The sequence below is a fragment of the Leucoraja erinacea genome, chromosome 38, assembly GCF_028641065.1.
Source record: "Leucoraja erinacea ecotype New England chromosome 38, Leri_hhj_1, whole genome shotgun sequence".
Taxonomy (NCBI): Eukaryota; Metazoa; Chordata; class Chondrichthyes; order Rajiformes; family Rajidae; genus Leucoraja; species Leucoraja erinaceus.
Window position 1 is genome coordinate 7,325,684 of NC_073414.1, and position 16,952 is coordinate 7,342,635.

Below are 16,952 nucleotides of genomic sequence, written 5' to 3' on the forward strand. Positions count from 1 at the left end.
GTCGTTGTGGCCTTGGGGCAAGACACTTCACCCACCTTTGCCTGTGTGTAATGTAATGTAATTATGTGAAGCAGTTTGGGGTCAATGCAAGTTGACTGAAAATGTGCTATATAAATAAGATTATTATTATTACGTAGCAGACTGCATAATTCAGAACTAGCAGTTAAAGTGAATCAGCATTAACAGAAGGATCCCCAAAGGTGAGTCAATATACAATGGCCAATGGCACTCTTGGGAGTCTTGAAGACCAGCATGACTGAAGACCATATACAGCACGGAATAGCGTCCTTTGGCTCACCATCTCCATGACCATCACTGATACTGAATCCATGTCCCAGCACTTGGCCATGCACATGTTAGCAATTCAACTGCTTGGCTCGATACCTCTTAAATGTTGAGAGTATCTGTCTTAAACTACTTTTAGATTGTAACAAATGTTTCCTCACTCAAAGCTGTGCTCTCTACTTTTAGATAACTCTGACAAGGGGAAATGTACCATATACTTGGGCCTTTTTATGCCCCTCTTGATTTTGCATACATGTACCAGGTCGCTCCTACACAACCACCCACCCCCCCCCCACCCTCACCCAGACACCCACCCACGCCCACCCCCACACACACACACCCAATAAAGATTTGCAACTGCTTTAAGCAGGGAGGATTAGAAGTAGCAAATCATCATGGGTTAATCACCACAGGCAAAACGCTGCAATGCCAGAAACATAAAAATATAAGTGCTAGAAATACTCAGCTGGACAGGTGGTAACTACTGAGAGAAACAGAAATCAATGCTTCAAACTGATATTGTAAAAGAAGATGAAACGTTAACTCTAATTCTTTCTCCTCACATGTGTCCGATCTGTAGTATGCTTCCAGCATTGTCTGTTTTTGTAACTACCAGAACCTGTTGTGGACTCCTGAATGCTTTCAGCATTCTGAGGGACTACTTAGCTTGTTCAACAAACAGGCACAAAAACTGTCCAATAAGAGGGTGGTTAGGTTGAAACTAAGCAATCCTTTTAGAGAGTTCAAAAATAACAAGTTGATAAATGGGAAATACATCACACCCTTAGATTTCACCACCGGAGGAAAAACATTCCAATGCGGGAAACATTTTAAAATTTAAAATCCAATTTAAAATGTAGAACATTCACAGCAGCAGGTGTGTGATTATAAAGTTATTAGCTGTCTGTCCAATTTGTACAGGGAAGGTAGACAAAAATGCTGGATAAACTCAGCGGGTGAGGCAGCATCTGTGGAGCAAAGGAAATAGGCGACGTTTCGGGTCGAGACCCTTCTTCAGACAATTTGTACGGGGATGTTGGTCATTAGCTCTCTCGAGTACCTCATCCAAATGGACATGCTGTAAGTTCCAGCTAGCAAACCCCACACAAATCATCAAACAGAGCCTCCAAAGCCAATCTGAAATAACTAACCCAACATGTACATAAAATTACACGAGCAGGAATCACTAAGAATAGATCAGGCAAGGTAGAGGAACGCTAACAAGACAGAGGCGACAAAATTATGCAATAGTCGTGACTCTACTGTAAGAAATGTCCTAGACATTTAATAGTAAACTCAGTGTCAAATTTGTGGTTTGATTTTGTCAGAGAGGATGACCAAAAGCTTGTCAAAAGAGGACATTTTAAAGGCCATCTAGAAAAATGAGATTTAAAAACACAAGTGTTATCAGCACTACTGCTAATAAAGGAATGGCTAATAAAGGAACTATAGACACCTGAGTTTTGGATTGGATGGGATATCGGAAGCTGTCCGGGACAGCAATGGAAGGATGGGATTAGAGTTATGAAAGACATAGGATAGAAACATAGAAACTAATAGGTGCAGGAGTAGGCCATTCGGCCCTTTGAACCAATATAATCATGGCTGATCATCCAACTTAGTATTCTGTACCTGCCTTCGCTCCATACCCCCTGATCCCTTTAGCCACAAGAGCCACATCTAACTCCCTCTTAAATATAGCCAATGAACTGGCCTCAACAACCTTCTGTGGCAGAGAATTCCAGAGATTCACCGCTCTCTGTGTGAAAAATGTTTTTCTCATCTCTTGAGAGTTTCAATGAATGAGCTAAGGGAACCGAGCATGTTAATATCATAATATTCACACCACCGTCACAGCCCCTGCGCTGGAAATCACTGCTATAAAAATATTTACATTAAAGGAATCGGAAAATTCAACTGTACTGAAATTTGTTGCGCACTTTTGCTCAGAGTAATCAAAGGGTCTTGAGTAATAACAAAAAGACAATAGAAATCCCAGAAAATAAGTGCACCTTAAAAAATTGGCGAATTGCAGAGTGAAGCGTTAATCAGCTGCTGCCTTGCTTTCTCATGCCTCGGTCAAACTGGCTGTTATTTATGACTGTATTTTCATTTAAATGCTAGTTGTATACCTTATTAAGTTCCTCGATTCTTCGGATTAAGAAAGGATTGCTTGATGAATTCTCAAAGTAGACGTAATCTGGAAATGAAAAAGATCTTCAGTTATTGACAGTATACTTAAGCTCTTCATTTTCTTCTTTCCGTGTCCTTAATGTAATGTAACAGTAATCATCTGATTGGAGAGTTAGGTGAAAAGGGAGATGGGTCAGCACTACTTTCATTACGAACGTTATTTAACAATAAGCTACAGTAAGTACCTTCTAAGAGGCACAAATGTCAGTCATGTCCTCCAAATTAGATTCTTGGAAATTCATCATTACATTACTCCTGCAAAAATATTCGCAGCCATACCTACTTGTATTTCATTCTAATATTACACAGCCCAAAATAAACTCTGCAGTTTCCAAGGATATAATAATTACACTGCCGGGTGGATGCTGAATTTAGACAGGCATAGTTATTGTGGACCACAATCCTAACTGCGGAACCAGAAGATTACGGCACTGGAGGAAGATACTTGGCCCATCATGCTTGTGCCATCTAGCATAACCTTAGTGTGTAGGATGGAATTGCAGATGCTGGTTTACACCGAAGATAGGCACAACATTTGGCAGCTGATGGCAAAGTTGACTTCAAGTCTGAAGAAGTGTCTCAATCTTAAACGTCACCCATTCTGTCTCTCCAGAAATGCTGCATGATCCGCTGAGTTACTCAGACACATTTTGTGTCTATCTTTATCATAACCTCAATTCTGAGTTCAAACACAGAAGGAAAAGACGAGTACAAAGGAGCCGTGCAGCATAAAACTGGGACTACTTTTGGCCTTGAGATGATACTGATAGCACTTTTCAGGCACACAGACAGTTCATGGGTTACGCAAGGGTTTTGTTCCTGAGAATTGTCCTGTGTTCATCTATGACCTGCCATACTTTATCCTGCCCCTCTTCACGTCTAGCTTTCTTTCCTCCAACCACTGCAATCAGACCGAAGAAGGGTCTCGACCCGAAACATCATCTATCCCCGTTCTCCAGTGATACGGCCTGACCTGCTGAGTTACTCCAGCATTCTGTGTCCTTCCTTGGCAAACCGGCACTTCCTCGTTTCGACAAAAAAAACATTCGGATAGAACATGGCAATGGCAATAAATGAGCTTGCAACCGATTCACACAGCTCAAGAACAAATAGGCTAAAAAAAAAAAAAGTTCCTTTTCCATGATTTATGAACATTCGCTATAATAATAATGACTCCTTAGGGTAAATATCCATGATCTGCAGAGCTGTTTTTCACCAAAATGACTAGCACAGCACTCTTTGTGAATAGGAATGCATTGTACCAAAATTCCCAGAATGTATTTCCCTAAGCCTTTGCAATTTATAAAATTTCACTTAACATGTTTTCCAGGAATACATCCCTTTCATAAATCACTTTCCCCATTAAAAACACTAAGAACAATTCATAGCATAAATCCACGTGAATAGATTTTTTACCCCATTAATTTGGCTCAGCCTGCTCTGAGGAAATTCACCATACAAAACGTTTCTATGTTATTCAGCAGCAATTTGATCAATAGAATTGATAAAATGGATCTTTCCCTTTAAAATGCAGCCACCAAATTACAAGCACACTTCCAGAGTTAGGGACAGTTTCTTCGCAGCTGTCAGGCAACTGCACCATCCTGTGTGACCATCTACCTTATTGGAGACCATCTGACGATTTTTAATTGGACTTTACCTTGCACTAAACATTATTAACATAATTCCCATTATCGTGTATCTGTATACTGTAGACGGCTCGATTGTAAACATGTATTGTCTTTCTGCTGGCTGGTTAGCACGCAACAAAAGCTTTTCACTGTACCTCGGTACACGTGACAATAAAAAACTAAATACTAAACAAGCTCTTTGGCAACAGTGGCCAAAACTTCACCCAAGTCACGTTTCACACAAATATTCACCAAGTGATTAGAGGAGACATAACGGACAATCAAAGCCAATAAAATGCAATTCATATCAGAGTGCGCCTCAGTATTTGCTCTTTACCCCAATGTGCAGGTCAATTACAGTCAACAACACAACTGGCATTTCTACAGAGCAGACTCCTAACGTACTGATGAAGGGTTGTTTAAGAAGGAACTGCAGATGCTGGAAGGTAGACAAAAATCTTGGAGAAACTCAGCGGATGAGGCAGCATCTACGGAGCGAAGGAAATAGGCAACGTTTCGGGCCGAAGAAGGGTTTCGGCCCAAAACGTTGCCCATTTCCTTCGCTCCATAGATGCTGCCTCACCCGCTGAGTTTCTCCAGCATTTTTGTCTAGCTACTGGTGAAGGGTCCTCCTATTCACAAGTATTGTATGACCAGGGCTGACCATTTGAGCTTTTTGTTTGGCATTTATATAGCACTTTCTACCAAAAACCCAATGCACTACATAGGAGCAGATTTGGTGAGGATTTGATTGTAAAATCAAAGATGAAAATCACAAAAATACATTAGAGGAAGAAGCAAAGCTTGAAGAGTCTCAGGGCTGAGAATGTGCTGGATATGTGAGGAATCAAGATACAGGTTTTAACCTGGCTTCTCTGTGCTCAGAATTTTAGATGTTCATAGCTCCTCACTGCGCGGGAGTGGCCGTTTGTCCGATTGAGTTTATGCTGGTTCTCAGAGAAATACCTTTTGCCAATCAATGTCTTTCTATCACATTTCCCTATTAAATCTGCTCCTCCCCCGATTCTCCTTCCATCCATCCAATAAGACCCAAGCAGCCTATTCACCCGTCAATTTTCATATCTTTGACATACAGGAGAAAACTACGGCATCTCAGGAAAACATTCAAATGCCACACAGTCATAACTTGATGTGTCGCAACTGAACTCCTGTCCCTGGAGCTGTGAAACAGTTGCACTACCTGCATCAACAGTGTGTTCTCAGTTATTGGATTTTGAGGGGGGGTGGATTTGAGAGGGTTGGGGATTTAGTTTAGAGATACAGCATGGAAACATTCCCTTTGGCCCACTGAGTAAATGCCAATCATCGATTATCCATTCACACTAGTTTAGTTATCCCGCTTTCTCACCCACTCCATACACATTATGGACAATTTACAGAGGCCAACTAGCCTACAGGTCTTTGGGATGCGGGAGGAAACCAGAGCCCCCAGAGGAAATACACATTGGCATAGGGGAATGTGCAAACGCCACACAAACAGCAGCCGAGGTCAGGATCAAACCCAGGTCTCTGGTGCTGTGAGGCAACACTGTGGTTAACCACAGTGCCGCCCTTAAGAGTTACATTGTTTTAATGATAAGGACCAATGATATCCAGGAATATACTGGAAGTCCCTAGCATGTGACTTTGAAACCTACTTATTGCCCTGAGCAGACATCCATAGTTGGGACAAGAGGCAAGGTGACTATTTCTCTGAGCATCTACTCGTACTTTGTACTCGTTAGACTAGCCATCTTGAGCATCTGGTTTCAGGACATTTCACCTTCCTTTCAACATTCCCATACGGATTATATGGCCATCGTTTAATCCCAAAAGTCCAATAACAATTGTGAATAAACTCAAATGCATTATTCACACCATTAGTATGCTAATTATGCAACATATCTGTAATCTACTATTTTGAACTGAACAATGGAAATTTCACAGAAATAAAGCAGGAAATGCATCTAACACTATTCTGAAAAGTGTTAACAAGATTCAAAACAAAGAGGCATAGAATTCCAGGTGCAGAGAACAGAATGGAACTACGAAATGGATACAATAGATTTTGTTTTATGAAGAGAATCTACTTCCAATGAATCAATGACCCGACCGATAATTACTGCCTAATCAATAGACCTGATAATTAGATTATCTGTTACACATCACACGTGGGCTGTGTATCAACCCATGTAAAAATTATCTGTTTTATTTTTCACATTGCAATAATGGAAACACTCCATCAGAATATCATTTGTTAAAATGCACTTTTTGATCCCCTTTTTCCCCACGAGCCCCTCAGAATTTAGCTTTGCAAATGTAAAGTGTGTGATGAAGCCAAAAAGAGGCCAGATTCTTCAACAATTGGGGTAGGAAGTGGTCAACTGGATAGATGGCTGGGTAGTTTGAGATGGTGAAGAGGCGAGGCATCCGTGTGCTCCCTAAACATTGATCAGAGCTTCTCGATATGATCTTGTAGGATCCTTCACCACTTTCAGCAATGAACAGTTGTGGATTTCCAGGTATCAGAAGCCATTTTACAATTCCACCCTCCTCCCCACTCCTCAACTAGCTCCGAGTGCACCCTTGAATGTTTCCTGAAGGTCTGAAGAAGGGTCCTGGCCCAAAACATCCATATTTCCTGGTCCGCTGAGTTACACCAGCACTTTGTCTTTTGATCCCTCGAATTCTTTTCTTCTGTTCACCTGACAATCTTTTCAGGACTATGAACAGCATTCCTACTTTTGAAATCTAATGTCAGATATTTGAATGACGCTAGGGCAAGGGTGGGGAACCTGCTGCCTTAAGGTCACATGCGGCCTTCAGGGCCATTAAGTGCGGCCTTTTGAATGAATCCAAATTTTGTAGAACAAATCCTTTTATTTTTAGTAATATGTTTTTGTTCGTCTTTTATTATTTTTATTTTAATCGTAAAATGAACGTATTTAAAATACCAAAGAGTATAAGAAGATTCAACAAAATAATCCCATATCTAATTGAAGTTTCTTGGATGAGGCCTTATTAGATTAGTTAACTTAATGGGCCTTCCAACATGAAAAGGTTCCCCACCCCTGCACTAGGGCCTAACTGCTGGGAATATTGGCCTGAGAGAGGAACACTCTTGTTGGTTTGCTATTTCTTCAAGAAGATTTGAAGAATTTTCTGGAGACAGCCTTGATGGCACCTTTCAAATGCTTTGGAGGTAGTCCACATTAAAACAAAACTATTCAGAAGAACAAGGATCATTGCTGCTTGGTAGACCATATGTTTTGTGCTAGGTCTAATATCTTGATCTTGTTTTCAGAGAATGCACAATCACGCTGTAGAAAATAACCATTCCTGCGACAGTGCTTAAATAAAGAATTCAGCATCTTCAGCTCCCATCAATTTTTAACTCTCAGCTGAGCAACAATGATCTGATGCAATTACAACGTTATTTCTGCTGAGTACCATATCAGGAATCATGTATTGTCATTCAGCTGACTGGTTAGCACGCAGCAAAAGCTTTTCACTGCACCCCGGTACACGTGACAATAAACTAAACTCAACTCAGGAAAGGGCAGGCAGCATACAACGTTACTGATCAATGACCTTGATGTTACACAGGTCTAATACACTACTCTTCATTGTTTCCCCATAAGTTAATTTGTGTTTCCATAATGAAAAAGTAACTACAAACAATTATTCAAGAAATATCCGAATTTTTGAGTTCCAGGAAAGAGCCATTACTGTTTTCAACCACGGTGAAGGTTCTGCTTTTGTCTTCACTAAAGGAATTAATCCAGTGATGCTTCACGTAACCAATTATAATTGGCCCTCTAATCCCCAATGAGGATGAAATTTGCAGGACATGTACTCAGAATGTCATCAGAGCGTGCACCTAAGACAGCAATGACATGGCAACCTGACGGAAGAAGGAAAAGAGGCCGACCAAAACTCACATGGAGGCGAACATTCCAGAAGGCAAGCCTATCGAGGGTGGAAGACGTAGCACATAACTAAACAGAATGGCGAAAGCTTGCTGCCCAATGCACTCAATAGTGTGGGAGGAACTAAGTCCAATCCACACTGAACATCAAAAACCAATTTACACTAATCCTACAATTTTTTTCTCCTCGTATTCTCATCAACTCTTCTCAGATTGTATCACTCAGTGGCACATAATACAATTTGCCAATAGCAAACTATGATAGCCACCCTCACATATTCGGGATGCCAGCGGAGAATATACAAACTCCATATGAACAGACCTGGACAATTTCATTGTCCTATCAGGGACACGTGACAATAAACTCTCTTGAATCTTGGAGATCAAGTTTGAATCTAGGTCTTTGGAGTTACAAGGCAGCAGCTCCACTGGCTGAGCCACTAGCCACCCTGTTTGGGTGAGCAAGAAAAGAGCTGGTAACTGCCTTGGTTGGTGACCTGTTGGTTCCTCAGATTCCCAGCCCTTATCCTAAACCTATTCCTTCTGGTAATGGACATCTCTGCTAAAGGAAACAAGTTTTTCAATGTTCACCTTACCTTTCCTGGAACTGTGGTATCTGCTCCATCTGTTGACAGACTGTCCAAATCCTACAGTTTACCTCATCGCCTTTTGCTGCAAGTGATGTAAACTATACGATCTGGTTACATAAAATTATATCTGGATTTGAAACATAGAAAATAGGTGCAGGAGTAGGCCATTCGGCCCTTCGAGCCTACACCGCCATTCAATATGATCATGGCTGATCATCCAACTCAGTATCCTGTACCTGCCTTCTCTCCATACACCCTGGTCTCTTTAGCCTCAAGGGCCACATCTAACTCCCTCTTAAATATGGCCAATGAACTGGCCTCAACTACCTTCTGTGGCAGAGAAACCTGTGCAATATCGTCTTCCAGAGCTGCACAGGTCTCAACCCCATTGATTGCTTGTTTAAGAAGGAACTGCAGATGCTAGACAATCGAAGGTAGACAAAAATGCTGGAGCAACTCAGCGGGTGAGGCAGCATCTATGGAGCGAAGGAAATCGGCAACGTTTCTGGGCCGAAACCCTTCCCCAGACTGATTGCTTTATGTTAACGAGTTCACTGAATCGAAGAGCGTCGTAGTTTGTAACCAAGCAAAGAGGGGGAGTCGGCAGCTTGTAGTTTGCTTTGAAAAATACTAACACTCTTTAATTTTTGAAGAGGGTACTCCGTAAACAATATAAGTCTCTGTTATTAATAATGCACCAAACAGCAAAACCTCCAAATCCTGCCACACTGAGTGAACAAAATCAGCAGATAACAGGATGTTCCATCTGTACGTTTAACATCATCTGCCAGAAATTCAAATGATCAAAGCAGTCAATAGAAACAATTGTTTTTTTTTTTTTAAATTTAGCAAGAGGGAGATTGAATACAAACAAGATGCACAAGGTCTGGCCCTGTCAACGTTATAGCGGATAATCAAAGAGGAAGATAATGCTGAAACAAAACCATCAATACCCAAATTAAAAGAACACCCTCAACATTCAAAACGACATGCAGTGTAAAGATTGGGCAAAGCTGAAGATTCACTCCACATTCAACCCGATCTAAAAACACTGCAAATTAAGAAACAAGTCAGAAGCAGCATGAAATCAAGGCTTTTTGTGTCAAATCTTTTGGTTTATGGAGAATAACTACAGCTATAGCTGATTGTTTCTGGACAGTGCATGCCCATGAACATCGATGTGGACAATGTGTAGGAAGGAACTGCAGGTGCTGGTTTAAACCGAAGATAGACACAAAAAGCTGAAGTAGTGCCCCTGTCCCACTTAGGAAACCTGAACGGAAACCTCTGGAGACTTTGCGCCCCACCCAAGGTTTCAGTGCGGTTCACGGAGGTTGCAGGTGGTTGCCGGAGGTTGCAGGTAGTGGAAGCAGGTAGGGAGACTGACAAAAACCTCCGGGAACCTCACGGAAACCTTGGGTGGAGCGCAAAGCTCCAGAGGTTTCTATTCAGGTTTCCTAAGTGGGACAGGGGCATAACTCAGCGTTTAGAAACATTACCTATTCCTTTTCTCCAGAGATGCTATTTGGCCTGGTGAGTTATTCCAACTTTTTGTGTCAAATGACCTGAACAAGACTGACGCAGCTGCAATGTCCGTCAAGCCAATTAACTGAATGGATCTGCGTATACCAACATGAAAAAAGGGCCAGTTTGGTACAGTACCAGAGAGCCGGCATTTCCTGGGCAATTATCCACAGATGGAAAATAACATGCATAGAAAAACAAATATCAAACATGAACTCCCTGAACCAAGAAGTGGAGTCTCCACAATGATGAATGTTACAATTGTAGATTTGTATGGGAAAGCTGGCAATGAGTACAGGACAAGTAACGTTGCACGACATGAGCACGGGCAAAGACAGCAAATCACAATCTCTAAACCAGAAGCCAGCTGCTTGGGAATTTGAACCCAATGATTGGCAATATGATGTCTCTCTTCAATACTGTATTGCTGCCCTGTTGCATGTACAGTGAAAAAGACACAAAATGGGGTGGAAGATTGCAACCTTCACGGGGTCCGCTCTGTTTCGACGAATGCAATCAACCCGGCGTACACAAACAAGTAAGGTCAAATAGAACATGTTGTCCTGCAACTTTAGGCTGTGCACGCCATACGCAAGAAGAAGACACAAAACGCTGGAGTAACTCAGTGGGACAGGCAGCATCTGTGGAGGGAAGGAATGGGTGACGTTTCAGGTCGAGACCCTTCCTCAGACGTGTGCAGTGATGCAGATGAAACATTTACTCTCCATCCCAATCTGCTGACTAAATGTCAATGACCCTCCATCGGCTCAAAGGGCCGAATGGCCTACTCCTCCACCTATTTTCCAATATTCCTCCTTCCACACCAATCAGTTAAGCAGAATAGCCTGGTCGCTGCCACTTGATTATTTTTCTGTGCACACAGGTTTCATTTGCTTACAAGTGGCCACAGCTCAATTTCATGATCAAGATTGACAGATGCATTGCAAATGTTCATCTTCCTTTGTAGTCCTCAAAAGAATATCAGCTGTGTCACATCCATCCGTATAGCTCATACTTAACAAAATAAATCTCCAACTGACTTAACTCCAAAACTGTGTACTGATTTGAAACGGTGCTTTCAGAGACAGCACAGCAGTGTTTAAGAATGAATCTGTGCCAAAGCCATGGAACTCAGTGTCAATTCTAACAAATTGTTAGAAAACACCAGATTTTCTGACTCGGGGAAAGGCTTTTACCCTCCATCTACCCACCAGATTAGTCAATCCTTTCAATTCCACTGGTGTCAGAAGTTCACAAAATACACAGTTTCCACAGCACTGATTAGAAAAGGGCATCATGACTAAATTAAAGGTGCTATCTACAAGACACATGCCTATTCACAAAACAAGCTGCTCACTACTGTTCAAAATTTGCCCAGACATGAAGACTTAAACTTTTTCATCTACCAAGAGGACTTGTTTTTCCCCCTTTGTTTTGACATGACAATTGGTCAGGGTCCAGGAGGAAACACAAATGTAGTGGTACAGGGAGATTCAATTGTAGCATTTAAAAGGAAGCCCGATTAAATATTTAAAAGGAAACAATCTACAGCTCTGTGGGCAGATGGAAGATGGGTCTAACTGGCTACATTGTAGAAACAGTAGAGACTCAATGGCCTCCTTCAGCACGACAAGCAGTTTGTGGATTCTGAGAATAGAATCAGTTGCATTAAAAGATTTGCATTTATAGGGCACCATTCAGGAAGACGCCCCCCACCTAAAAATGTTTTATACCCAATCAAGTGTTTTGTTTTACAACCATCACTCTCATGCTGCCACAAGATGGATAGATTGCCTACTCTCCTTTAAAAGAGCGTCCTAGAAATGTTTACAATATCATTGAACACAGATGACTTAACACTTCAAAAAGTGTGTGGACAAAAATGCTGGAGAAACTCAGCAGGTGAGCCAGCATCTACGGAGCGAAGGAAATAGGCGACGTTTCGGGTTGAGACCCTTCTTCAGACTGGGTCACACCTCCACCCCCAACAGGAGGGTCCTTCAGACATGGTTACACCTCCATCCCCCATCAGAAGGGTCTTAAAGCCCTCCGTTTCTTCCTTGACCGCAGAACCCCGTCTACTTATACTCTCCTACGCCTAGCGGAGCTGGTCCTAACCCTTAACAACTTTCCATTTGACTCCACCCATTTAAAAAAAAATGTACCTCATCACTTCAAAAAGTGCAGCACTTCTTCTGCTTCAGGTCACTTTTTCTGTTGGGTTAGGTCATGGTCAGGTCTCCATGATAGGATGTGAACACATAACTTCTAATTTTGAGGCAGCCATAAGTTAAATTAACTACCATTAACAGGTGGGTGCCACCTTTTTTTTTTAAACCTTTTTCTATGGTTTGTATGGAAACTTATTATTTAATTTATGTAAAGCACTTTGGTGTCAATGCGAGTTGACTTAAAACATGCTATATAAATAAAACTTACTTACTTACCTTAAAGTCATGCAGCACAGAAAGAGGTGCTTTGGCCCGCCATCCTCGAAAACCAACATTAATCCCATTTTAATCTCCATAGATTTGTATCAACTCTCCAAGAATCTAAAACTCACCTAAACATTGGCAACTTATAGTGGTCATTGCTCTGTGGATTGGATTTTCAAATTTCCCAGGACCTGCCAAATATCTGGACAAGACTCAACCAAACTCAGTTCCCACACTTTCTTTCTCCATTTCCAAACCTACTTTCCTTCATCTCTACAACATTGCCCTTTCCTCAATACCATTCATGTTTTTCCATTTTCCTTTTTTAAAGAAGAAATATTTGGATATGACTCGCACATTGGACCATATTCATGGCACATTTTTGCAAGTTACTAGTGATAAGATGTTACAAACAGGTAATTTTGTTATATCATAATAATTGCATTCCCAATAATTGCATTTCTCACATTATATAAAATCGTATGATAAAAACCAATGTCAATGAGGAAAGAGGGGTTAGGGTCGATAGTGTTTTAAACTTTACAATAACAAGGTTACTTTTCCCTGCGGGATTTTAAAAACAACGGTCTTTTAATAGCTACAAGTTTATTTTTGTTGCAAGCTAAAAATACTAAATGCTGAATGTTACTCTGTTTAATACAGTACAAGTGTCAATGGAAGTAATAGCTTGATAATTTTAATGGCTACCCAGGGTGAAAATGGCAGGCTGTGTTCTTAAAGGACATTACTTACTGATTGCTGCAGGGAGGCTACATGGAAAGGTTTTTTGCACCCTAGACACTCCCCACAACAGCTTTTTTCCTGCTTGACAATTTCCAAAGTAACTTTTAAGTGGCTTTCTACTTCCCGATAAAAATAGTTATGAATAATTCATCCCACTTAATACAAATAACATTCCCGAATTAATCAAGTGAAGAGTATTTAATTGTAATAAGCAGGAACCATGAAATTCTTACTTGCTGCAGCTTTGCAGTCACATTAACATGACAACACAACAAATAATAGTACAATAAACAATATTGCAATAAATTACCAGTTATACTAGGTAACCAGATAATTTATTGTGTTATTGTTAAATTATTGTTTATTGTATTATTGTTCAACTGCATTATATCTAATTACCCTTATGGAAACACACATTATGGCAGAACGACCTGTACATGAGTGCTACATTGGCAGGCTGGCCATAAAGTGAAAACTCTTTGAATTCAAGAGAAAGTGATAAATTGGATTGATTCAACGACAGGGCACAAAGGATCAAGAATGACAGCTCAATACTTTATCAAATTCCACCAGTAATAGCCAACCAGTCGCAAAGTAGACTCTTCACATAAAGAATAGACGGTGAGTGAAAAGAAAATAGTCGATCCAGCAACTTGCTGATAATGGTGTTGATTCTTCAATGCTGTTAAGAGCACTCGTAAACCAAGCACATGTGGGTTACAGGTACAGATCTCAACCTGAAACGTCACCCATTCCTCTCCAGAGACGCTGCCTGTTCCGCTGAGTTCCTCCAGCTTTTTGTGAATGTCCACTTGGATAGTGTACTACCCGATGGTATGAACAATGAATTCTCCAATTTGAAGTCATACCCCCCCTTTCTCCCCACCTGGTGTGCACACATTTTTCTCTTCATTTCCCACTACTCCTATCCCCTCCTCCATACACTTATTCCCATCTCAGTGCCCTCCATTTCCTTTTTATTCCCCATACTTTCCCTTTTATTCCCCCCTCCCTCCCCTTTCACCTATATCCCACCCTCCGGCTTTACATTTCACCTCTCCTCATCAGATAGTCTTTTGTCTTCTTTTCATCTCCGGCCTTTAACAATGTGTAAATTCACAGACACATAGCCGCTTCCCTGATCTCACCATGAACTGTTCCAGTCCAGAGCATCAAACTTTTTTTTAAAGCTGCAACATGACTTCCTGATTTATCCAGTCTGATAAAGGCATTCATACCATAAGCCTTCTTTACCACTCCATACACTTGTGCTGCTGCTGTCAGAGAGCTACGGACATGGTCCCCAAGATCACTCCATACATCAATACTGTTAAGGGGCATGTTATTAACTGTATACTTGACCCCTACATTTGTCCTTCTAATGTCCAACATTTCACACTTCCCCAATTTAAACTCTACCTGCCATTTCTCTGCCCAACTGTTTCTGAAAACAAACCACTCTGTTCTGAGGACACTGATCTTGCTTGGAACATATAAAGCCCATGAGGAAATTAAAAAATATATATATATATAGTGATGTAGCAGAGATCCACAACTGGACAGCAATGGAGTCCAGAGTTGTCAGAAGAGTAAAAATGAACAACAGAAAAGAGTGATGCATAATGTAGTTGATAGTATTCAGCAGGAAATGTTATAGGGAAAACTGTATGCAAATACAAATATTCTTAGAATCAGCCATTTTGCATCTTTACTGGGCCTCTGACAGTTACAAAACACTTTCACCATTTGTAATAATCCACCCTTTCCACTCACTCTCAGCATAACCCACGTGCCAATATATACTGCACGTCCCACGATTAATGGTCAATACACCTTTAGCTCCTAAAATAATTAGAATTGTACCTGCAAGCCAATTCTCAACTTCTAACCATCCAATTTAAGGCATTTTCAAAGTAATTGTATAAAGTTACAGTAGGTCTAGGTCAACTGTAAAGGAAGTGGACACCTTACAGAAGGACTATCCTCAGGATAAACACCAATATTTGTTTTAGTCATCTGCCAACTTCCGAATCATACCTCCTACATTTTTATCCAAACTATTAACATATGATAAACAGCAGGGGTCCGTGCCGATGTGGTACAGTGCTGGTCACAGGCTTCCCACCACAGAGGATATCCTTCATACAACCCTGTGTCGCCAATTATAAAGTGAACTTGTGGATCGAATTTGCAAATCGTAGGAAGTTCAAGAATCTTGAGCTAATTACAATAAAGGGATAATGATTATTTGTAATCTTGGGTAGATAGTGGATGCTCCCATCGGTCTACACACCTGCCGAAGATTCAGGGACTTTTTTTCCCCAGCAGTTATCAGGCAATTGAATCATCTTCCCAACAAAGAGAGAGCAGGAAGGTACACAAAAATGCTGGAGAAACTCAGCGGGTGCAGCAGCATCTATGGAGCGAAGTAAATAGGTGACGTTTCGGGCCGAAACCCTTCTTCATAGAGAGCAGTGCTGAGGTATTATCTACCTAATTGGAGACTCTCAGACTAACTTTGATCAGACTTTACCATGCATTGAACATTATTCATATTATTCCCATTATCATGTAATTGTACACGGTGGATGTAATCATGTATTGTCTCTCCACTGACTGATCATCACATAACAAAAGTTTTTAACTTTACCTCGCAACAATAAACTCCTCAACTCAAGATTTAATAGGAATCAAAGCAGTAACATTTTCACACAGAGAGGTGGTGGGTGTATGGAACAAGCTGCCAGAGGAGATAGTTGAGGCTGGGACTATCCCATCGCTTAAGAAATAGTTAGACAGGCACATGGATAGGACAGGTTTGGAGGGTTATGGACCAAGCGCAGGCAAGTGGGACTAGTGTAGTTGGGACATTGTTGGCCGGTGTGTGCGAGTTGGGCCGAAGGGCCTGTTTCCACACTATTTCACTCTATGATTCCATAACTCTGACTTCATACTGAACACACTTGGGGGAAGCAAGGGGAAAAAAATCATTGTCTACCAGTAAGGTCAGTAGGCTTACCAATGGCCATGCAGAGCTCTATTTGGGAATAAGATTAAATTCCAATTGGAGCAATTAGTCTCCCAATACTAGTAGGCTTGCATCAATACTAGGCTCCACTCATGAGTACCTTGACATCGAGAAGCTAGAAGTGTATTTTCAACTTCATCACTGAAGTTAGGAAAACAAATACAATGAACATCACTGGCCTGTTTTGTAACACGAGTAGGGCGAGCACAGATGAATAGATTCACATTAGAGCAACGCAGCAAAGGTGAGCTTTAAACAAATACAGAACGGCACCCACAAAGCTATGTGGTAGCTTGCACAACAAAATTTAAATGAAACGCGACCAACCCCCAAGCAACTATGCAAACGTTTAATGTCACACTACAACAGTTTGCCTACAGGGCTCACATGCCCACCCTCAGGGAACATTCTATCCTGAACCACATGCCATGGTCTTGATTCAATTTGTTAAGTCCAAAAGCCCTGTCCCACTCTACGAGTTAATACAAGAGCTCTCCCGAGTTTAAAAAAAAATCAAACTCGTGGTAAGCACGTAGAGGTAGAGGGTACGACGGAGCTCGGAGACGTCTCTTAGCGGCTCGTAACGCTAACGGC

At 41.2% G+C, this 16,952-nt stretch overlaps 1 protein-coding gene across 3 annotated transcripts in view; it reads right to left on the reverse strand.

The window, feature by feature from the left end:
- LOC129714230 (metastasis-associated protein MTA1-like) overlaps positions 1-16,952 on the reverse strand; it is a 96,517-nt gene that overhangs the window by 67,777 nt on the left and 11,788 nt on the right. For all 3 annotated transcript variants that reach the window (XM_055663765.1, XM_055663762.1, XM_055663764.1), the window contains exon 2: positions 2,418-2,485. In XM_055663765.1, coding sequence (XP_055519740.1) covers positions 2,418-2,485 — 68 coding nt within the window. The remainder of the gene's footprint in view (positions 1-2,417; positions 2,486-16,952) is intronic.